Source organism: Phyllobates terribilis, unplaced genomic scaffold (genome assembly GCF_046119375.1).
Source record: "Phyllobates terribilis strain yellow unplaced genomic scaffold, ASM4611937v1 Scaffold_1__5_contigs__length_1240528914, whole genome shotgun sequence".
NCBI classification, from domain to species: domain Eukaryota; kingdom Metazoa; phylum Chordata; class Amphibia; order Anura; family Dendrobatidae; genus Phyllobates; species Phyllobates terribilis.
In genome coordinates this window covers 107,741,822-107,766,125 of record NW_027362761.1, presented here as the reverse complement: position 1 = coordinate 107,766,125, position 24,304 = coordinate 107,741,822, and the positions used below count along the sequence as shown (strand labels likewise).

The following is a 24,304-nucleotide window of genomic DNA, read 5'->3' as shown; positions in this document are numbered from 1 at the left end:
GTTAACACAAGCTTCATCAATGCAGTTTTGATTACCATGAGGGGTGCAGATTTTTAAAACCTGGTCTTGTTTTGGGGTTTTTAGACACCTAGACTCCTCCTCATAAATTATTTCAAAAGTAAAGTAATCACCCCTGCCCCCCCCCCCCCTAAACAACAGTTTTTTTAAACTTTTTAAGGGGAGAAGGAAAAAAAAGGTTTTCTAAAACCTAATGTTCTATCAGAATGAAAGGGTGTTTTAAAAATGGTGATGTAAAGTAGACATATGGGAGTTTATTCAAATTCTGAATTTTTCAGCAAATTTCAGATATTTTCATAAAAATATCATCCTAAATTTACCACAAACACCAAGTAAAATTTGTCACAAAACAAGCCCTCAGAATCGCTTGGCTATGTAGACCTACTCCAGAGTTATTACCACAAAGTGACACATGCCAGACTTGAAAAATGGGGCTTGGTTATGAAAGCCCAAACTGGCTACATCCTTAAGGAGTTAAAGCCATTATCTTTTCAGTTTCAGATATTCGTACATCTTGGAGAAAAGCTATCCAAACTGAAGAATTTTCTGATGTGTCTAGTCCATTGGAAGTTCGGGACACAGAGTCCCCTACTGAAGCAGAATCCGCACACTGCAGCCAAATAGACCTTAGCATGGCTTGCTTCTTGTCTACCTCTCATCTGTCTGAACAGAATGAGTCACCAGGCCCACCAAATGCCACTACTGCTTTAATGGCTTCTTCACTTCCAGAGGCCGCTGTTAATCAAAGTGCATTGCATTCACCCACAAGGGCACCACTGCCAGAAAATAACAACTTAAAGCAGTGTGAGGAGTCAAGCATGTTTTCTCCGCTTATAGAAAAGGACCAAACCCATTTATTGGAAAGCCAGACATCCAGAAAAATAGTGGACAGCACAATTCTATCTTCTCTTCAACTGGAAAATGCTTCTGCTCACACAACTTTATCTTGGAATTCCTCAAACATGGCAGATGACAATTGCTTAGACAGTCGTGAAGAGATCCAGTTTGGTATACTGCATGAAACACTTCCAGAAGGAGCTGGGAATGTAAGTCTTAACAGTACAACTAGTCTTGAGGCTCCAGTAACGCACAAGAACATTTCAAGATGCGAGCAACTGTTTTCTAATACTGACAATAGTGGGGAGCGCAAACTGGACATTGACTCTATACGCTCCAGATATGAAGCTCTAAAAAAGACTTTTTCTGCATCTTTATTGGAGGAGACTGATTCTCAGGTCCCTTCATGCAAGTTTGGCAAGCATAAATCTGAATCCAATTTGCTTACAGACTCTGGGAATGTGTTTAGTCCTTTAGACAAAGGTTTAGCCTTGAACTTGGAACATTTAATGACCCCATCACCAAAAGGAAGAAGGTTTTCTCTCCCGCAGCTTATTTCTTTCTCTCCTGCTGAAGATGTCCAAGTGAGGCGCCCAGAGGAACTTGCAGATGTGTTTGATTCTCGAGGTGAGTTTCCTTTGCTCTTGTTGGGATTGACTTTTTAAACTTTGTTACTATTGAATCCTTATTTCAGAGATTTATTTTCAGTGTTGTTTTCTGGGGACCGGGTATGTTTTCAGTGCTACTAGTTGCTTGCCTTGGAGGTATATTTGATAGAAAAAACATTTGCTTTATGCAGTGCTAGTCTTGCTGAGACAGACCAAGATATACTGCACGGACAAAAGTGTTGGGACACCTGCACCTTGATGTAAGCTTTTTAAGACATCCCATTCTAAATTTCTTAAATCCAAAAGCCTTAATATGGAATTGGCTCCCACCTTTGCTGCCTTAAAAGCTTCCACTCTTCTGGGAAGGTTTTCTACAAGATTTTGGTGTCTTTGTGGGAATTTTTGCCCATTTATCCAGAAGAGCGTTTGACCAATTGGCTCACACAATCTTCGTTCTAGTTCATCTCAAAGGTATTTTGGATTGAAGTCTGGTATCTGTGGTCCAGTAAAGTTCTACCACATCAAATTCACCCAACTATGCCTTTTTTGGTATTTGCTTTTTACTCTGGGTCACAATCGTGCTGGAACAGAAAAGGACCTTCTCCAAATTCCCATAAATTTATATCATGGTGCTTCAGCATATGAAGACATCATTTGCACTAATGAGCCTAGATCATCTCCTGAAAATAAGCTCAATGACATGGTCAGTCCTCAAAGATTAAAGGCGGCACATTGCCGTTAGGCAGGTATCGTTCTCGATCCTGCAGTCTGATATACATGTCTGGGTTTGGAGAAGTGCTGTTTTTCACTTTCCAGATCATGTTTTCAATGCAGTTAGCAGGGCGTTGACAACTTTCTACACTATACTCCTCAGCACTCTGTGTCCCCGCTTTGTATGTAGTCTACTACATCATGGCTGAGTTTCTGAGGTTTCTAAACACTTCCATTGTTCAATAATACCATTCCATAGAATCATAGAATGTTAGAGTTGGAAGGGATCTCCATGGCCAGTGTCCAACACTCTGCTCGGTGCAGGATTCACTAAGCCATCTCACACAGATGTCTGTCCAGCCTCTGTTTGAAGACTTCCATTTGATTGTGGTATAGATTTTAGGAGGGGTGAAATTTTATGAACTGACTTGTTTAAAATGGTGGCATCCTAATACAATACCACTCTCAAATTCGATTGGCTCTTTAGAGTTCGTAAAGGCAGACTAAGGGGAATGGATTTTATACACCTGTGGTAATTTCTTTAAATGATCAACCTAAGTTTAATTGAAGTCTGTCCTAATACTTTTGTGCATGCAATGTATCTCAGTAGGGTCAATTGGGAGATGTTGGTATCAGTCATGTGATGGGCCACACAATGGCATAATACTCTCTCAAATGTTGCACAACTTTTTTTAAAATGTTGGCGTTTTTACACCAGTCTTGGACAGCTATGCCAAACTGGGAGGGGCATGGCTAAGCCCACTCATCTAATAAAAACTTGCACCACCAAAAAGTTGTGCACGTTTTTTACATAAATGTACTCTAGTACCCAATTGGACTAAACTTTCTGGCAGTGGCGTACACCAGTTGTAAGATGCTCCTAATTCATTAAATTGGGTGTGTTTCTTAATGATGGGGACTGCTGGAGTGAAATGCACCTAGTTCATGAAGACTGGCATGCACAATGCCCGATTTAATAAATTGAACCCAATGTGTTTTTACTTTTTGTTAAAAATTGGAAACCATGAAGTAAATATAAAGAGTGCCCTATGATCACGCTATGCTTTTTCAGCAACAGAAGGGAAGGAAGGGAGACACAGATCCATTACTAGTGGGTAGGCGGAGCCCCACAGGATAGTTCACCTCAGATTAGAAAAAGTGACGACCGGCCCCTCCAGCTTAGGCTCCTCCTACTCCCATGTCCTTCAGTCTAAAATTTGAGGTTGCAGAGGATAGTCGCTGCCTTTGCAGCTCCTCAGAAGAATTTTTTAATTTACATTTCCGGTGACTTGGACCCCCCGTGGTCTAGAGGTCTCAGGGGGTCTCGGCGCTGCTGGGACCCCTGACCCTCCCCTGGCAGATCTGCGTACCCCCTAAGGAGGTCCCCGCAGAAGCCTCCCGGCCCCGGGGGATACAGGGCGCTTCCTGGCGGAGACGCACTCCGCTTCAGGGGGTCCCTGTGCGCTCCGCCGTGGGGGGGAGCAAAGGGCCACGGTGCCACACATCCCTGGGGGTCCCTGTGGCGCTCAGCTGGGTAAGTGCTCTCAAGGTTTGAGTGCTTTAGCGGCTGCGGCGGCAGCCGCTGTTACTGTTTCATGTGGTGACTGCTGTTTTGTCCTTGGGATATCACCGCTGCAGGTGTTTGTGTAATTCTCTGCTGGCAGGGGAGCAGGGACGGAGGAGCGCGGGCTCCGTTATTATGCAGGGGGCGTGGCTTCACGTCTTTTTGCTGCCTGTCATCATAGCTCAGACAGGAAGCGCCAGGAAAGCGTGCGCTGGAGCTGACCCAGCCCCTTCTTCTTCCAGGGCCTTCTGCCGGCGTCCATTGCCTCGTGCAACCTCCTGCTCCCTGTTCCCCGCTCTCTACACCAGACACCGGGAAGAGCAGTCGCCGTGGCCAGCTGGTGAGTCACTTCTGCCTTTTAAGGCAGAAGATTTCTTTTTCTCACTATTGCAGCGCAGAGCTCCTTACTGCTGGCCTGTTAAGGCAGACAGGGTGTGCTACCTCCCCGCTGAGGAGGCTCTGGGACTCGCACTCCTCTGTCCTTTTAAGGCAAAGGTGTATTGCGTGGTCAGCAGCATTAACCCCTTCTGGGGGTCTGGTCTCATCAGGGCTGTTAACCCTTTCTGGATGTGCATGCTTCTGGGATCACGGGGTGCATCACCCTAGTCTGTTAGGTTAACTTTTGCTCTGCAGGCAGCTGGGGTAGCTCTTCTCCCTCTAAGGAAGAGCTTTAACCCTTCAGTGCTTGGGGTTTTTTTGTGTAGGAATAGGCTGTGGTAGTGGAATCACACATCCTCGGTTACTGTACCCATTGTAAGGGGTTATTACCGCATTATCCGCGACGCTCGCAACCGTATGGGGGCATGTCGGATCAGGGACCATGGGGCGCGGATCTCTCTCCCGGTCCGCTTCAGGATCGGTCACGCGTATCTGATACGCCGGGGTCTTCGACGGCGTCAGGTTCGACACTGGTCGGGGGTCTCGGTGATGTTAAAGTGGAGGCGCTCACTCGCTCCATTGACAGTCTGTCTGACCACCTGGGTCATTGGGTATCAGCTAAGTCACAACCGACATCACGAGGCAAGAAGCGCCACAGGCCTGTGGTGGCGCTGTCTCCTCCGCGCAGTGCGTCGGAGGCTTCGGAATCACCGACAGACTCTGCTGGTGAGATCTCCGATTCTGATGAAGAGGATCGGCAGGGACGCTCTGCTTCGCTTTCGGGCCGCGTGGACGCTTTTATTGGGGCTATGCTTGAAGCATTACAGCTGTCTGAAGAGGGGACGAGGCGCCCTGGCAAGTCGGCCCGGCTGTATCAGGAGTCACGTCCGGCTCGTTGGACGCTGCCGCTGCACGATGAACTTAACGAGGCGGTGGAGAAGGAACGCCTGTGTCCGGATAAACGCTTCCAGGGGATGCTTTTTTTTTGATGCCCTGTATCCCTGCTCCACAGAGGCTATCGCTAATTGGGTCCCCTCTCCTGAAGTGGACGTGCCATTGTCTCAGCTCAGCAAATCCTCTTTGCTTCCTGTTAAAGGGAAGGCGAGTCTACAGGAACCGCTGGACAGAAGGACGGAGTTAGCGGCGAAGTCCATCTACGAGGCCGCGGGTCATGGATTCCGAGCGGCCTTGGGGGCCATGTGGGCTGGTGAGGCTTCTCTGCGGTGGTTGGATCCGCTTCGGACGGCGTGGCAAGATGGGACTCCGCTGTCTGAGGTGGAAAGGCTCTTCCAGCTGTTGGAAGAGGCGGCCCGATATGGCAGGGACGCAGTGCTGGACACTACTTCGGTTCTGTCCAGGGCTCAATCCTCGGCCGTCAGTCAGGAGAGCACTGTGGCTTAAACAGTGGACTGGAGACACAGTATCCAAACAAGATTTGCTGAGTCTGGTGTACAAGGGCGGTCAGCTTTTTGGTTCGGACCTAACGGAGCTGATTGCCAAGGCCAAGGATTCGGCTTTGCCGCAGCGGAAAGCAGCGGCTTCTACGTCTGGCAAGTCAAGTGCCGGTAGTGGTCGTCGGTCCTTTTGGCACAGGGGACGGTTCGGTCAGCCCTCTTCGAGATCGGGTCGTCCCTCGTCTTCCGGAAAAAAGACCACCCAGAAATCCCGTACTCCCTGGAAACATTTCCGTCAGGACAAACGGGAGGTTGACCAAAAGCCCACTAAGGCGGACTGACGCCAGGAACCCTCTCAAGGGCTCTCGGGTGGGAGGTCGTCTGCTACAATTCGAGTCGATTTGGGCGTCCCACGTATCGGACGCCTGGGTGACGCGGGTTATGTCGGCAGGCTATTTCATAGAGTTCCATTCTCGACCCCCGGACAGGTTTTGTCAGTCACACATCCCGTCCGAGCCCAAGATGGCTGCCGCACTACTGCGGGAGGTCGACTCTCTTCTGCAGCAGGGTGTGGTGGTTCCGGTTCCGCCGGAGGACCAGGGAAGGGGGTTTTACTCCAACCTTTTTGTGGTCCCCAAAAAGAGGACAAGTTTCGCCCCATTCTAGACCTCAAAGAATTGAATGTTCATGTCCGGACCCGGAAATTCCGTATGGAGTCTCTCCGCTCTGTCGTGTCGGCCCTGTCGCAGTGTGATTTCTTGGTGTCGATCGACATCCGCGACGCCTATTTGCATGTCCCGATCGGCAGGGCTCACCAGCGCTTCCTGCCTTTCGCCATAGGTCAGGCCCATTACCAGTTTGTGGCCCTACCATTCGGGTTGGCCTCGGCGCCCAGGGTTTTTACAAAGATTCTGGCGCCGCTCATGGCGCTCCTTCGAGGGCAAGGGGTTATGATTCTCCCCTACCTGGACGACCTGTTAATTGTGTCGCCCACAGCGGAGGAGGCGGTGACAGCTCGCGATCTCTCCCTTCAGCACCTGGAGGACTTCGGGTGGCTGGTCAATTGGAAGAAGTCGTCATTGGAGCCGTCGCAGTCAATCCTGTTCTTGGGGATGCATTTCAACACGGTACGAGCGGTGGTGTCCCTGCCTCCGGACAAACAAGCGAACCTTCGTCACCATGTCCAGGCTATGAGGTCGGCGATGGCGATGTCCCTTCGGAAGTGTATGCGCCTTCTGGGTCTGATGGTGGTCGCAATGTAAGCGGTACTGTTTGCACAATTTCATTCCCGGGGTCTCCAAGATCTTATTCTGACCCGTTGGGATCGATCGCCGGCTTCGCTAGATCGCTGTGTCGGTATCTACCGCAGGGTGCGAGAGTCTCTTGGATGGTGGTTACGTCCGGAGGCTTTATCCCTGGGGAAATCATTTCTTCTCCCACGGTGGAAGGTCATTACCACCGATGCCAGCCTGTCTGGTTGGGGGGGGGGGGGGGGGTTTGGAACGATCTCTGGGTTCAGGGGGTCTGGTCGTCAAAGGAGTCGTCTCTGCCGATCAACATCCTGGAGTTGAGAGCGATATTTCTCTGCCTCCAACATTGGACGGTCCCTTTTGAGCGGTCTGCCGGTCCGGATTCAGACGGACAATGCGACAGCTGTCGCGTATATCAACCATCAGGGCGGGACGAGGAGTTCCAGACTCATGATGGAGGTCTCTCGGATCCTGGTATGGGCCGAGTCCAGGGTTCCAGCCATCTCCGTGATTCACATCCCAGGAGTGCTGAATATCACGGCGGACTTCCTCAGTCGCGAGCAGGTGGATCCCGGAGAATGGAGTCTTCATCCGGAAGTTTTTGCACTGCTGTGCTCCCGTTGGGGGACTCCCCAAGTGTACTTGATGGCATCCAGGCTGAACGCCAGGATTCCGACGTTCATGTCCAGGTACAGGGACCCGGAGGCTGTGACGGTAGATGCTCTAGTGGCCCCGTGGGACCAGTTCAAGCTGATTTTACTTGTTTCCGCCGGTATCCTTGCTTCCTCTGGTGATCCGGCGGATCAAACTCGAACGAATTCCGGCGATTTTGGTGGCGCCGGATTGGCCGCGGAGGGCGTGGTATTCAACGCTGGTGTCTCTTCTGGTGGCGCCTCCGTTTCCACTGCCTCTTCTCCCGGACCTGTTAACCCAAGGGCCCATTCGCCATCCGGACCTGAAGTCGCTTCGTTTGACGGCGTGGCACTTGAGACCGAGATCTTGATCCGTCGTGGGTTTTCGACCGAGGTCATTGCCACCTTGCGGGCAGCCAGAGGTCCAGCTACGACTAGAATTTATCACAGAACTTGGGAGGCCTTCTATTCATGGTATTCTGGATCATCAAGGAACCCGAGGGTTTTTTCCATTCCCAACTTCTTGGCTTTTCTGCAATGTGGTTTGACCAAGGGTCTGGCAGTTGGTACCTTGCGGGGTCAGGTATCTGCACTATCCGTGCTTTTTCGGAAGGCTATTGCCTCGCGCAAGGATGTGCTTTCGTTTTTTTGCGGGGTTGCACGTCCGTTTCCGCCTCGGAGGGCGTTTGTGGCTCCCTGGCGTCTCAATCTAGTCTTGGAGGCTCTTCAGCATGGGCCGTTTGAGCTTATGGATTCAGCTACGCTTTACTTGCTTTCTTGGAAGGTGGCATTCCTGGTGGCGGTCACCTCCTTGAGAAGGGTTTCTGAATTGGCGGCACTGTCTTGCTCGCCTTTTCTGGAGTTCCACTCGGATCGCGTGGTGCTTCGTACCCGTGGAGATTTTTTTTTTTTTTGCCTAAAGTGGTGTCGCGGTTCCACGTCAATCAGGACATCGTGTTGCCCTCCCTCTGTCCGAAACCGAAGAGTCCAAAGGAGCGGGCCTTGCACTCGTTGGATTTGGTGCGGGCATTGAAGTTCTATCTTACTATCACGCAAGGGTTTCGGAAGTCGGACTATCTTTTTGTGATTCCTGCTGGTCGTCGGCGTGGTCAGCTGGCTTCCAAGGACACTATAGCTCGGTGGATACGTTCGGCTATCCTGGAGGCGTACCGGCTTAAGGGCGAGCCTTGTCCGGTTAAGGTTCGAGCTCATTCCACGAGAGCTGTTGGTTCGTCGTGGGCTTTTCGTCAGGGGGCCTCGGCAGCGCAGCTCTGCCGGGTGGCTACCTGGCGCTCCGTTCACACTTTTACTAAATTTTATAAAGTGGACGTGAGTGCTTCCGCCGATGCGGCCTTGGGACGCAGGGTCCTGCAGGCGGCGGTGGTTTAGGTTCTCTTTATCTAGTTTTGGCGCTTGTTGCGCGCTTGCCTAAGTTGTTGGGGTGTTGGCGATACTGCCACGGTTTCCCACCCTTGAGTTCTGGACTGCTTTGGGACGTCCCACTAGTAATGGATCTGTGTCTCCCTTCCTTCCCTTCTGCTGAAAGACTGATTTTGGTAAGACCTTACCTGTAAAGTCCTTTTCAGCGAAGGAAGGAAGGGAGACACAGCACCCTCCCATGGCAGAAGTGCATTATTGTTTTCCAGATGCGGCGCGACTCCTCTCTGTTGGCGGTCATCTGGGTTGGGGTTGGCGCGCTAGGGCTCTGTTCCAGCATTGCCAGCTCATCGCAGTTGTCAGGTCCAGTGAGTAGTGCCTGGGACTGTGTGTTTTCTGTTATATGCATAACCTGTTCTCTCGCATTTCTGAATTTTTTTTGGAAGGGGTTCTGTTGTTCCGCTGGTGGTGTCTGCTCTTCCTTAGCTTGTGTACGGACTGAGGAACATGGGAGTAGGAGGAGCCTAAGCTGGAGGGGCCAGTCGTCACTTTTTGTAATCTGAGGTGAACTATCCTGTGGGGCTCCGCCTACCCACTAGTAATGGATCTGTGTCTCCCTTCCTTCCTTCCTTCGCTGAAAAGGATTTTACAGGTAAGGTCTTACTAAAATCTGTCTTTCTCCATCTTGCACTGGGATTGCAATGTAAACTAGACTTTTTATCCCTCTTTTCTCTAGATTCCGGAGCTTTGAATGAGACCATTGATTTACCTCAGCCAGAATTAGATCTTCAGACAAGCACAGATGAAGGCGAGGGGCAATTAATAAAACTGTAGACTCCTAATCATTCAAGTGGATGGACACCATCTATGATAAGTCTAAGTGCTTGCAGACCTCAGCAAGATATATTTTAAGAGACTGCCTGACTTGCTGTAGAAATTTCTCCCTGTTTTGCCATAATTTTGTTCCCAAATGTTGAAACCCAGCTGTAATATTGAATTTAGGGGCACTTTTTGGGTTAAACACCATACTTGGTATGCATTCATTGTGTTTCCTAAATTACTGAACAGTCTAATATTTCTGTGATCTATTGAGAGCATCTCACATCCTCATTTTACTAGGGTGACATTCTAGCCTCTGAAAGTAAACCTTATAAAATGATCATATTTGTCTAGCATACAGATATTAATATAGTACTCATTTGTATTTTAGTAAGTTTAAGAAGCAATGAGAATAAATGTACTACTTTACCCAATTGTACTGGTGTACCTGTAGACTGGACACCATTGCAGGAATTTAGCAACACTGATGCGTTTTTCCAATGCATTGTATAGGCAGAAACGCACAAGAATTGGTCATGTCTGTATTTTTTTCTGCGAGTTAAATCTGCACAGAAAAAATACAGACCATGTGCACAGAACTTGCAGAATGTCATAGGAAGTCATGGGATAAGGTATGCAATGCGTTTCTGGAGTGTTTACGTGCTGCAAATACGCACCAAAATACGCACCAAAAACGCATCGTGGGCACACAGCCTAAATGTCCTAGATCTGCTTTCATAGCATTAAGTCGTCTGATCAGAAATTGTAGGCAAAATTTTATGTATAGGAGAGTAATCTTTAGCAAGGAAGAAATTCCACATTAGGTGTTTTTGTTTTGTTTTTTGTCTGTTTGCGGTGTTTACACATTTAAGAGTAAGAATTAATGCAATATTTAAGTCTAATAGTCTAATATCTTTGTGGTATATTTTGTTGGCACAATTTGATAAATCTGGGATGATTTAGTCTTAAAGAAAAATATCATGTACTTGTCCTTATAGAATTAACTGTTTAGGTATTTTATACACAAGATTTTGTTCTAAACAGTACATTCATGACTAGTTTCAGATGCAAATGGAAATACTCAATCTGAGACTCCATCTGATCACAACCAAAGGTATACCTTGCGTTGCAAAGCAAAGGTTTGAAGTGGTGCAAAGACTTGTACGTAAAATGCCAGCGCCATGATGACATCAGCCCAATGCTACAGCATGATATTACGGTCTTACTTAATAAATAGGGAATAGGTTTTGAAATCTGATCAAATGGTGGTGGACAAAGACAACACAATGGTAACATTTATATCCGTTTGATAGGTGCACTGAAAGGGATTGTGATAGGAATGTCACTGTAAACATTTAATTTGAGATCTATGCCCAGGATTTATAATTGTGACAACTATTCCTCCCTAACTGCAGATTGATCATCTTGGATTTTTATTTTGATCTAACAGCCGTTCAGATACAATTCTCAGCCCTCCAGCATTGTAATACAGCCGCCATGTGGCCTTAACAAACTGCTATGCTTTTAAGGTGCAATAGTCTGATATTCTATGGGCAGAATACTGGCTGCCATATTCATCTGTTAACAGACCTGGAAATTAGTTCACACACTGTCATATTGAATTGTTCCCATTAGGAGTAAGTCCAAAGAAAATGTATGACCAAATGTTTCTTCTGAATGTACCTCTGTTCTATGATGTACTAGAGCATGCATGTCTGATCCTGCAGGAGAAGAGCACCTACCTGATATCTGACATTATCTGCATGTGTGGGAGTAGATGATAACCATTCCATTGTGTGGAGATGGGCTTCCTGCTTCTTTCTCACTTTACAATTATGGATGGATGTAAATCTGTAGAGAATCATAGATGTATTAGGAATACTCTCCATTCAGGCTTAGCAATTTTTTTATGCAGTTTAAACAAAGTAAATCTAGATTTCTTCAGAAACCCTGGGATAATGCAGTGTTCATATCATGGTAATTTGATATACTTTCTAATTTCACCTTATTTTGGCAATTTAGCTTTTGCACTCTCACCTGCCTGTCACTTTTCACTTTTTATAGATCTCTACTTGTTCACAGATTATAACTACTTTTGTACACGAATTCCAAAAATGTCTACGCCGTGCACAATTTCTCAGCTATTTTAAACTAATGTTAGCAGTGTCCTGAAACTAAAGAGGATTCTATTAATTGTGACCTTTTTATATTAAACAGTAACTAAACATTCTTCCTGATATTTCATATTTCGCAGGCTCCATCTGTTGTGTAATAGACCTCCAAAAGTGCATGGCTGCGCAGCTGCATGCACATAGAGCGAGGTACAGATTTAGTAGAAGGCATAGGCTATGAAGCAAATGCCGTCTATTGAATCCGTACTCCAGCCTCTCTATGCTTTTTGGGGTTATCTGAACTCTGGTTGAAGTAGGCAACCTTTTTCCTGTTCTATTCTAACTTGCAAACAAATGAAGGGTGCAACAAAGCTGCTATTATGCTGTGTTCAATGCAATAAATATAATATTTTGTGGCAGCTGCTGACTTTTTAATACTGTTAAATTGTGTAGTGTTTTTTAAAAATAAATAACATTCCTGTCATGGTATGTGAAGTCACTTTGTCATGTTTCAGTTGCGTGTCAGTGGTGTAATATGATACAGTATTCTGTGCAAATATCTTTGTTTTCACAAGTTGGGTCAGGGAAAAATCCATTTTAATGGACCCATCAAACAAATAACTTGCCATAATGGATGTGGCATTCTTTATTCTTGCTTCTTTCCTATCCTTTCTATACATCACTATTTTCACTTAACTTCTACTGGAGAAACACATCGCATGTACATAGTTTAGGTAATAAATGTATGATCAGTGGTGGTCTTACCATTAGTGCACCTACAGATCATGAATCGAGGGTCTCAAAATTGCGTGTTTATAGATCAGTGAGGGGAGATGGCTTTTCTTGCCACCTCCGTCCAGAGTTTCCATACAAGTTAGATTTCATTTGATCACTTTCCATTCGCTCTGTTCACATCTGCTGTGATAAGTGGGTTGGATGCATGTTGATATGCCATAAATGTCTGACATGAGCAACTGGCCTGGTCCAACTCTGCAGCCTGACAGCTGTTAGAACTACAGTAGAACAATTCCTCCTCCTGTGCCATGTATTTTGATTGTCAAGATATAACCAAATCTGCCTTCTCTTAGGAGTCTGCACTTCATGTGAAGTAGCAAGGACCCTATTGCAATCTCTTGAGATATTGACTTTTGTTATTCCCTCCCTGTCGATTGGTTATAAACCCTTTTTGTGTGCTGTATGGATTTAAAGCCATGGAGCAAGCACAATCCCATTTTCTAGATGTCTCTGAAGACTCCAAATGACTGAGGTAAAAGCTTTACAAAGGATGATGTTTGGGCTGCTCCAGAACACAAAGATCAGAGATGGGGTTGAAAAGGTGTAAATCTGCACCCAATGTAAAATAAGACAACTTTGGTCACATTTATGGTTCACTGTAAACTTTGTTCTGTTTGACATGATATTTTTGTTTCTAGGCATTTATATTTTCTGCAAAAGTGCTGCTTGATGTTTGACAGAAATGATTTAATCATCTGAAATCTATCAAACTTCTCTCTGAAGTCAAACACATCAGAGCTTTGAATGCATGCAAATATAACCAAATGTTCAATGACTTTTAAATGGCTTGCTAGAGTCTTGAGACTCTTTGTTGTGGGTCTGCTGACCAGTGTGACTGCTTCACAGAAACTTAATGAAGCAGTCATGCTTTGGTTGGGAGACCTGTGACCAAATTGCATTGCGGTTCATTATGTATGGGCGTCTGCATGAGCCCTTATTGTTCATGGCTATTACCCTCTTTTCAAAAACTGATTCACTGATGGAGTTGGAAAGATATGATATCTGGCTAAAAATTGATGATGCACTTCCTAATGGTCTTCAGATGTGTCACTGATGTCTTACAAATAAACTAAAATATTAAGCACATAGCGATTAAAATATTTGATCAAAACACTACTAGCAATATCCTGCAGAGTTAGGAACGTTAAATGTGGCAAGGTCAAAGGCTAACACCTTTACCTAAAGGGCCTAACTGGTTTCCATGTCTATAGTCACAGCACCACCAGCCACAGAAGAGGCATAGCAAAGTTACTATATAATATGCGGGTTCTGAATCTTGAGCAGCAAACTAATCTCTGCACTATATTTAATTAATTTAGATGTCTCAGCAAAAAATGTCCCTAATCCCTCCTAATTATGTATACAATGAAGTGTAAGTGTATTAAAATACCAATTTAGTGTTCCTTGGTTTACAGTGGTGCTTCAGTCATCTTCTGGGCCATGTGACCACTTCAGCTTTACTTGCTCATGGGGGGGGAGTGGGTGGTGCTGCTTTTCCAATGTAAGTCTATGAGACGGAGAACGAGGCTCCATAGATATGAATTGAGAAAGCTAGCTACAGGAAATGCACTAGATGGAAACCCGACCGGGAATCTTCACATTTCAAAAAAAATTTTTGGTAACATTAGGAGCAACAGAAGCCATGACAAAGATGTCACAGACTGCAATAACGTGAGATTAATGCAGAATACTAAAAACTACACTATCGCCTAGTCTTCGATTGGGGCACAAATGTCCTTGGAGATCCATTACTTGTTCATCTTTATGAAAATTAGGCGGTCTGCACTTTCAGAGGACAGCCCGATGTTCTTATCTGTCAGGACACCACCAGCAGCACTGAAGACATGTTCTGAGCGAATGCTGGCTGCCGGGCATGATATAACCTTCAAGGTGTGACAGGTGAGTTCAGGCCACTGTTCCATTTTTGAAAACCAAAACCTAAAAGGGTCCAAACCCAGCATCTGGCAAAATATACTCATGTGCCTTGGTTCTAACAGAGTAACAACCCAGTAGTCAGCACTATTTTGAATCCTAACAATAGGGGAATCATGTCGGTGTGAGAATTCCTACTCCACTAACCTATAGAACTGTTTTAGTAACTATGTGTGTTGGAGTCCTCTTAAAATGTATTATTTATGATACGGCCATTAGATGGCAGCAGAGTTACAGATTTATATTACCTTACCATTGTCAGTTGGGGCACACAGGGTTAACTGGTTTGGGCCGCCCTTAGTGTGACAGTTAAGACTGAGGAATTACTGGGAGTTGGTGTCGGCCATGTTTTATTTAAGAAAAGTCCGCCAAACAGGACAGATGTGCTAGGAGCAAAGCAGGAGGACTGGTGTGTGTGGGGAAGATATGGAGGATTAACAGCAACAGGCATACTACAGTACAACCTATACTCAAGTAGTCAATTTGAGGACTCTCGTCTCTTCCAGCTGGTAGGCATTATTGAACGTGTCAGGACTAGCTCAGCCTTAAAATGTTGTTATGCAACTTGCATTGTTTCTGTAATCCTACCTGTCTTCAAGGCCAGACAGGCGAGGTAAACCGGACTGTGTTGTTTTTTAAAGAACTGTGTCTTCTCTTATTCAAGGCTCAGATTAACTGCACCTAAAAGAACCGAGTATGACCGTGAGTAGAGACCACCACAGCACACCACACACACCCAGGAACACACGGGTCCCTATTTTCCTGTAGCGGGACAGGGTGAAGAAGAAAACAGCATCCCTCGCCACTGACTACCTCCCTGGCCCCTGTTACATCGGGCTCTTCCATGAGGTCCAAGCCCATGGTGTATTGGTGGTTGGGTAACACTGAAGCTTGCTTCCTCCGTCCCCTCCTGCTAACCACGGATCATTATCCTCTTCATTTCCTGACTGTTGCTTGCCCATCACCTCTTTCCTCCTTCCTCGTCGTTCTCCATTTGTTCCTCTGCTCCTTCACTAACAGTTTGTCTGGTGCCACGAGTCCCCCTCGATCGCTGTAATCCACACTCCCTTGGCTCCCGCCTGTGTGATGGCCGTCTGGAACTTAGAGACGTTATCACTTCCTCTGGGACCACCACCTCCTCTCACAGACTATTCAAAGTGTGCTCCAGCATGTAGATGACTGCATCGTCAGCACTAACCATCTTAGCCATTTAAAACTGCAGAAGGGTACGGAGGTCCTTAATCTATGCCCATTCCGCAAGTGTGATTTGCACCACGTCCGTACTGCGTTGGCCCAGGCTATGCAAAATGAGATACTGCGTTGGGGCTCAGCGCTGCTGCAACATGTGCAGAGTGGAATTCCACTGTGTTGGCACATCGCATATTAACCAGTTAACTGGTATGTCCAAAGACCTCTGTACTCGTGCAAGTCGATGACCCATGGGATGCGAATGGTGGAAGTGAGCACACAGGGACAGTGCTTTCTGCAGCAGCGCATCCAAGCAGGGATAGTGGCGGAGAAATTGCTGTACCACCAGGTTGAGGGCATGAGCCATGCAAGGTACATGTGTGAGGTTGCCCTGGCATAGCGCTGCCACCAGGTTTGCACCGTTATCGCACACGATCTTCTCTGGCTTCAGGTTCAGTGGAGAAAGCCATTGCTCAAACTTGGCCTGGATAGCTGGCCACAGCTCTTGAGCTGTATGACTGTGATCTCCATGGCATATTAATTTTAACACTGCCTGATTGCTGTGAGCCCTAGCTGCGCAGTATGGAGGTGGGGGGGATTATCTCTGCACTGTTGGAATGAGTGACTCATTAAGGCACAGGTTCAGCGCCCTAGAGGAGGCAGAAGCAGTGGAGGAAGTGTTAACATACAGAGGTTAGTCTCACGAGCCTTGGGGATTCCAAAACTTGTGGAACAGACCCTTCTCCGCCTGCCCTCACAGCCACCAGTCACCCAGTGCCCAGTCAGCGAGATGTAATGGGGGGGGGGTGGAGGGATGGAAACAAGGGTAATTGGGGTGCCACTTCTGAGGACTGTACTGTGTGTGATGTTGAGGTGGAGGAAGAGGAAGAGAGGCCACTTGATGCAGCGCATGCCATCCACTGGAGCACATGCTCTTTCTGCCCTCATCTACAAGGCATACCGCTGTGCAGCTGCTAAAGAAAGGGAGTGGAGTAGCCCGTCCAGTAACAAGTTTTCAATTGTTTTTGGATAGGATGTGACGGTGTTTGTTCAGTAGAGCTTTGACTAACATTACCACCTACCCCACGTACACCTTGAACACCAAGCCTATTCCCCCTTCCACCTCGCTTTTTCCCACTCATGTTGGATGTACTCTTCCCCTCTTTAAATCAGCTGTTTAACAAACCTATGCCCAGATTTGGCAGTCACCTGTCACTAAATTACAAATAAGTATTTATTTGCTTTGTAATATGGCTGGAGCACGCTATTGGCAACAAAAAAATTGATTTTCTAATGTAGAGCCCTGAATAGAGCAGAATCTCAGTGCAAAATAACTACAAGCTCAGATGTGGCCTGCTTTATGTAGTACGGTAGTAACAGAAGAAATCTGATTTTCTAATGTGGAGCCCTGGATACAGCAGAATCTCAGCGCAAAACAATTGCAAGCTCAGATGTGGCCTGCTTTATGTAGCATGGTAGTACCGGAAAAAAATATATTTTCTAATGTGGAGCCCTGGATACTGCAGAATCTCAGTGAAAAATGACTACAAGCTCAGATGTGGCCTGCTTTATGTAGCATGGTAGTACCGGAAAAGATTCGATTTTCCAATAAGGAGCCCTGGATACAGCAGAGTCTCAGCTCTTGTGTCTGGCTATTGTGGATGGCTTCTGAGCCCCGATTCTCCACACATTAAGTTAAGGAAAAAAAAAAAGAAGAATGACAGTCCGCCGCTCCACAGACCTCTCCCCAACCCCTCCCCTCATCAAACAAGTCCCCCCACTCCTCATACAGCACCATTATCCTAGCCAAAGTCCTAAAAAATACACTGGTGGAAACGCAATACCTGATCGAACTTTGGCCGATTTCCTAACATGTGTCTTCTCTAGTGAAGATGACTTTAATTTTTAAGTTTTTATTTTATGGTTAATAGTGATGAGCGAATGGGCTCGGTACTCACCCAAGTATCACTGTGCTCGACAAGCTTGGCGAGTATTTCCGGGTTGCTCGGGCGGGAACTCGGGTTCTCTCCATGCATGTTTGGCACTCTTTAGAGAGCCAATCAACATGCAGGGATTGCCTGCCACACACTGTAATTCTGTAGCCATGTTAGTTGTGGGCATTACAGTGATTCGCTAGCCGCACAGCGTCATCAGGTCTATATAAGACCTGGCGCCGCTATGCTTGTCACAGTGTGCCCCGGAATCAGGCAGAGTATGGAGAGGTGCTGCTGCGTCAGGGAGACATTTGCTTCTTTATAGTTAGTATAGGTATTCCACAACATATATACAGCTCTGGCAAAAATTAAGAGACCGCTGCAAAATTTTCATTTTCTCTGATTTTCCTCTTTATAGGTATATTTTTGAGTAAAATGTACACTGTTACTTTATTCTATAAACTACAGACAACATGTCTCCGAAATTCAAAGCTAAAAATGTTGTATTTATTTGCAGCAAATGAGAAATCGTCAAAATAAAAAAAGAAACCGTGCTTTCAGACCTCAAATAATGCAAACAAAACAAGTTCTTATTCATTTAGCAACAACAATACTCATGTTTTAACTCAGGAAGAGTTCAGAAATCAATATTTGGTGGAACACCATGATTTTTAATCACAGCTTTCATGCGTCTTGGCATGCTTTCCACCAGTCTTTCACACTGCTTTTGGGTGAACTTATGCCACTCCTGGCACAAAAATGTAAGCAGTTCTTCTTTGTTTGATGGCTTGTGACTATCCATCTTCTTCTTGATTACATTCCAGAGGTTTTGCAATGGGGTTCAGGTCTGGAGATTGGGCTGGCCATGACAGGCTCTTGATGTGGTACTCCTTCATCCACACATTAATTGACCTAGCTGTGTGGCATGGGGCATTGTCCTGCTGCAAAAAACAGTCCTCAGAGTTGCGGAACATTGCCTGAGCAGAAGGAAGCAAGTGTTTTTCAAGGATAATCTTGTATGCGGCTTGATTCATGCGTCCTTCGCAAAGATTAACCTGCCCAATTCCGGCCTTGCTGAAGCATCCCCATATCATCACCGATCCTCCACCAAATTTCACTGTGGGTGCAAGACACTGTGGCTTGTATGGCTCTCCAGATCTCCGTCTAACCATTAGACGACCCGGTGTTGGGCAAATCTGAAAATTAGACTCATCAGAGAAGATTACCTTACTCCAGTCCTCTATGGTCCAATCCTTATGGTCTTTGGCAAACTTCAGCCTGGCTCTCCTTTTGCTTCTCATTGATGAAATCTTTTTTCTAGCTTTACATGACTTGAGGCCTGCCTCTAGGAACCTGTTACGAACTGTTCTTGCCGTGCTCTTCACCCAAACTGCCATTTGCCTTTCCTTTTGTAGGGCACTTGATGTCATCCTGCGGTTGCTGAGTGACATTCGAATAAGATGACGGTCATCCCGGTCAGTGGAGAGTCGCTTTCGCCCTCTGCCGGTCTGTAGCTTTGTTGTCCCCAATGTCTGCTGCTTGACTTTGTTGTAATGGACTGCCATCTTCGAAATTTTAAGGATGGAGGCAACATGACTCTCACTGTATGCCTCTGCTAGTAAAGCCAGAATTGAGCCCTTCTTTTCCTCACTCAAGACTTTTTTCTTTTCAACTCCTTTGGCATGGTTAAAAGTTATTTCATTCAAATTACTTGTTTTGCCATCCAGCTTGTCCTATTGCAAGAGGATTGTGAAGACCACAGCAGTGTTTTTTATACTTTCCCTTGTTACATAAGATTTCATTCAGGTGATCACCTAATCAGAAGCACATTAAGTAGAATGAGGTGTACTTTGGTTGGAATTCAACTGACGCTGGAAAGGAATGGCTGTCAGACATGTAGAGATGGTGATTTTTAGAAAACTGTGTAGTGGTCTCTTAATTTTTGCCAGAGCTGTTTATACACTGCTCAAAAAAATAAAGGGAACACTCAAATAACACATCCTAGATCTGAATGAATGAATATTCTCATTGAATACTTTTGTTCTGTACAAAGTTGAATGTACTGACAACAAAATTACACAAAAATCATCAAAGGAAATCAAATTTATTAACCAATGGAGGCCTGGATTTGGAGTCACTCCCAAAATTAAAGTGGAAAAACACACTACAGGCTGATCCACCTTTGATGCAATGTCCTTAAAACAAGTCAAAATGAGGCTCAGTATTGTGTGTAGCCTCCACGTGCCTGTATGACCTCCCTACAATGCCTGGGCTTGTTCCTGATGAGGTTGCGGATGGTCTCCTGTGGGATCTCCTCCCAGACCTGCACTAAAGCATCCGCTAACTCCTGGACAGTCTGTGGTGCAACGTGACGTTGGTGGATGGAGCGAGACATGATGACCCAGATGTGCTCAATCGGATTCAGGTCTGGGGAACAGGCGGGCCAGTCCATAGCTTCAATGAATTCATCTTGCAGGAACTGCTGACACACTCCAGCCATATGAGGTCTAGCATTGTCCTGCATTAGGAGGAGCCCACTGCCAACCGCACCAGCATATGGTCTCACAAGGGGTCTGAGGATCTCATCTCGTTACCTAATGGCAGTCAGGCTACCTCTGGCGAGCACAAGGAGGGCTGTGCGGCCCTCCAAAGAAATGCCACCCCACACCATTACTGACCCACTGCCAAACCGGTCATGCTGAAGGATGTTGCAGGCAGCAGATTGCTCTCCACTGCGCCTCCAGACTCTGTCACGTCTGTCACATGTGCTCAGTGTGAACCCGCTTTCATCTGTGTAGAGCACAGGGCGCCAGTGGCGATTTTGCCAATCCTGGTGTTCTGTGGCAAATGCCAAGCGTCCTGCTCGGTGTTGGACAGTGAGCACAACCCCCATCTGTGGACGTCGGGCCCTCGTGCCACCCTCATGGAATCGGTTTCTAACCGTTTGTGCAGACACATGCACATTTGTTGCTTCCTGGAGGTCATTTTGCAGGGCTCTGGCAGTGCTCCTCTTGTTCCTCCTTGCACAAAGGCGGAGGCAGCGGTCCTGCTGCTGGGTTGTTGCCCTCCTACGGCCCCCTCCACGTCTCCTGGTGTACTGGTCTGTCTCCTGCTAGCGCCTCCAGCCTCTGGACACTACGCTGACAGACACAGCAAATCTTCTTGCCACATCTCGCATTGATGTGCCATCCTGGATGATCTGCACGTACCTCAGCAACTTCTGTGGGTTGTAGAGTCCGTCTAATGCTACCACGAGTGTGAAAGCACAACCAACATTCAAAAGTGACCAAAACATCAGCTGGAAAGCATTGGTACAGAGATATGGCCTGTGGTCCCCACCTGCAGAACCACTCGTTTATTGAGTGTGTCTTGATAATTGCCAATAGATGGAAATTATTTGTCTATTCCATTTGCACAACAGCATGTGAAATTGATTGTCAATCAGTGATGCTTCCTAATTGGACAGTTTGATTTCACAGAAGTTTGATTTACTTGGAGTTATATTCTGTTGTTTAAGTGTTCCCTTTATTTTTTTGAGCAGTGTATATCCAACTGAACTAACAGTCCTTCTGAGGACTAATCCAGCTGCATATATTCAGTGGTGATAGCAGGAGTTAGGCAGGCAGGCAGGGTATGTTGCAAACAGCAGTGCATGATACAGCACAAGAGGGTCCATTTAATGTCCTGTTAGTATAGGTATTCCACAACATATATATATATATATATATATATATATACTAGCTGTACTACCCGGCTTCTCCCGGGTTAATAACTGCTGTTAGCAAAATAGAATGTGTTAACAAAAATGTATTATCCACACAAAAACCACAAAACAAATAGATAGAAATGTAATTATTAAAAGGCAAAAACTAAGCTAATAGAAACATTTCACAACATATATTTCAACTCCAGAGATATTTCACACAGATTTAACTAAATTGGCCAAGTAATGTGAAGTAATCTTCTACTCCTTATTCGAGAGCCTTTTGTTAAATGACATTCTTAGTTCTTCCTTCAGGTGCAAACACGAACAGATTTTTGGCTGTTCCACCTCTTTAACAGGCCATATAAAGTTGACCATGAGAAAAGCATGGAGATTGTAAATCGATTCCAACTACTTTCAAGGACTGTCCCTGAGCCTTGCTGATGGACATAGCAAATGCCAGTCGAACAGGAAACTGGAGGCGTTTAAAATCAAAAGGCAAATCAGATGGAATGAGAGGAATTGTTGGAATGAAAACAGCTTCTCCTGTGGCTCATCCTGTCAAAATGGTTGCCTCAATTACATGTGGAAACAGGTTCTTAATCAAGAGTCTTGTTCCATTACACAGCTTTGGTGGATCCAAATTTCTCAATAGCAGAATAGGTGCTCCAGGTTTTAGAAAGAAAGAGGAAGTCCTTGTGGCTCCAAGGAATTGAGGAACTCAGTTGGATAGAATAATGCTTGATCAGGGTCTATTACTGTATCCACTGACTTGTAAGTTGTGCACACACCTGGAAGGAGATTTAGAATTTGAAGATTGATCTTGTGGACACTGTCATTTTTGGGAGCTAGAATAGCCCTTTCACACAGCCAGCCAGAATTTTTGAAGTGGAGTTAAATGTTTGGAAAAATCTTTGCTTTCAACTCCTCAATGGAAGTCGCAATGCAACAAAAGTTGCTTGGGAAGGTGATCTGTCCAGTGGTTGAGTTTTACTGGTGCCTTGCCATCTCCAATAGTCAACAGCTGGCTCGAAACCAGTCCCACAGAAACATCGCCTGTCATGTAGACCCTCATGTTTGTGTTCAGTGACATTTTCTTTACTTTTCTCCAAAGGTACGATGCTTTGAGACAGCCATTCAGTTCGTCTGCAGGGGTTGATCTTGGAATAACAGGTAGTGTTTGGCGGAAGTCACCTGCCAAAACAACAACTACTCCTCCCATGATATATTTGTTGCTACGCAGGTCTTGCTGAAGTCTGTCCACTGCTTCCAGAGCCCTTTTGTGTGACATGGTGCATTCATCCCAAATGATGGCACTGCATTTTTGAAGCAATTTGGCCATTCCTGATCCCTTGGCAATATGACACACGGGGCTGTCACTATGAGACAGGTTAAGTGGTAGTTTGAATGTCGAATGTGCTGTCCTGCCACCTTTTAAAAGCATAGCTGCAATTCCAGAAGATGCCACTGCAAGTGCAATCTTTTTTTGTTGTCGAAATTTTGCCAGGAGGAAGTTGATTACAAATGTCTTTCCTGTTCCACCTGGAGCATCAAGGAAGACAATCCCACCTTTGTTGGTTTCACTGAAACTTAAAATGTAGTTATAGGCGTCCCTTTAATCTGGTACCAATATTGGCTCGTTCTGAGACACAAATGCTGTCAGTTCATCAATATTGTAGTTTTTTTCTAGGAAAATCTCCCTACACATTTGGATGCCTTCAGGATTTCTTATTGGAGCAGGCAAACCAAGCAACTGTAAGGCTTTTCCTGACATTGCTATGCACTGATCTTCAAGGAGCATTAAAGTTTCATTGAACATTTCCTCAGTGAAGTTGATGAGTTGCTGAGGATTTTCCCTTCTAATCTGCATGAGGATGTCCTCACTGAGATCAGTTTTGTACTTTGTCCAAATCTCAAGAGGATTTGAAATGCTACAGGTTGCTAGAATAATAGCAAAGATGTGTCTTAGTCGCTTTGGGGTGTGTGTGGCTGCTGCTTCACTGAGGGTCATGTCCCAGTGTCCATCAGTTTCCAAAAGTCCTTTTCTTTGGCAAGCTTCCCTGAATGTTTCACACACATGGCCTCCGACGGTCTTCAGGTCAGAAAATTATGTAGGGCCTTTGACAACATGAAGTAATATGCGCAGATAGAAGCACTCTGCATTTGACGGATGAACAGTGTAGACGCGACCAAGAGTATCAGTTGCTTTCACCCCTGGATAGCCTTCAATATCAAGCCCCCGTTTCCTCCGTTCCAGTGTTTTTCTGGAGGCATTCCAAGTGTAGTACTTTGGTAAATCACAGTAGAGAATTTATTTTGCAAAAGGGTCTTGTTGACACAGCTCAAAAAATGCCAAGAGGGTGGTCTTAGGTGGTGGTAGGAGCTGCTGCTGCAAGTTTGCTGGGTTAAAGTAAATTCTCTGTCCATTTTCCAAGTGCACACTCAGATGCACAACTGGCGGGTAGCGCTCATGAATGGAGAATCCTAGTATTCTCCAAACAGCTTCATTGCTGCTTATGTACCTGCCCATCTGGAATGCCTCCACTTCATCAATAATAGGTGCATTTTTCTGGAGTTCAAAAACTGCTTGATCACTTCCTTTGTGGACATATTTGCAGATATACTTGATTGATTTCACAGAGTGGCAAGATTCGACATTTATGTGGGCCTGGAAGATTTTTGAGAGCAAAGGGTTGTAAGGCACTACCCACCTGTTGTCAATTTCTATCTCTTGGAGTGATGATCCAACACGCATTTGGAGCTTTACTATGAAACCACCATCCCCTAGCTTTCTTCTTCGGTAGACTGGATATCCATCTTGTCCTGTTTGAGTTTCTTGGACCAGGGATCGTGGGTAATGCTTTGAACACCTGCCATCAATCATACAGGGAGAATTTTTGTTCAGACTCCCACACGGACCATGGATCATGTTTTTTGTGATGGTGTCAGCAATGGGTCAATCTGAGGGTCTGGCAATTCGGCACTGATGATATTGTCAATTTCGGTAGGCTGTATTTTTTGCTTCAGCCAAATCAAGATGTGGGCGTGAGGAA

General features: G+C 45.8%; 1 protein-coding gene across 8 annotated transcripts in view; it reads left to right on the top strand.

The window, feature by feature from the left end:
* Positions 1-12,186, top strand: part of LOC141215063 (HAUS augmin-like complex subunit 6) — an 88,560-nt gene extending 76,374 nt beyond the window's left edge. For all 8 annotated transcript variants that reach the window (XM_073665614.1, XM_073665583.1, XM_073665606.1 and 5 more), the window contains 2 exons: positions 514-1,482; positions 9,506-12,186. In XM_073665614.1, the coding sequence (XP_073521715.1) occupies positions 514-1,482; positions 9,506-9,603 (1,067 nt within the window). In that variant the 3' untranslated portion in view covers positions 9,604-12,186. The remainder of the gene's footprint in view (positions 1-513; positions 1,483-9,505) is intronic.
* Positions 12,187-24,304: the final 12,118 nt, after the last annotated feature.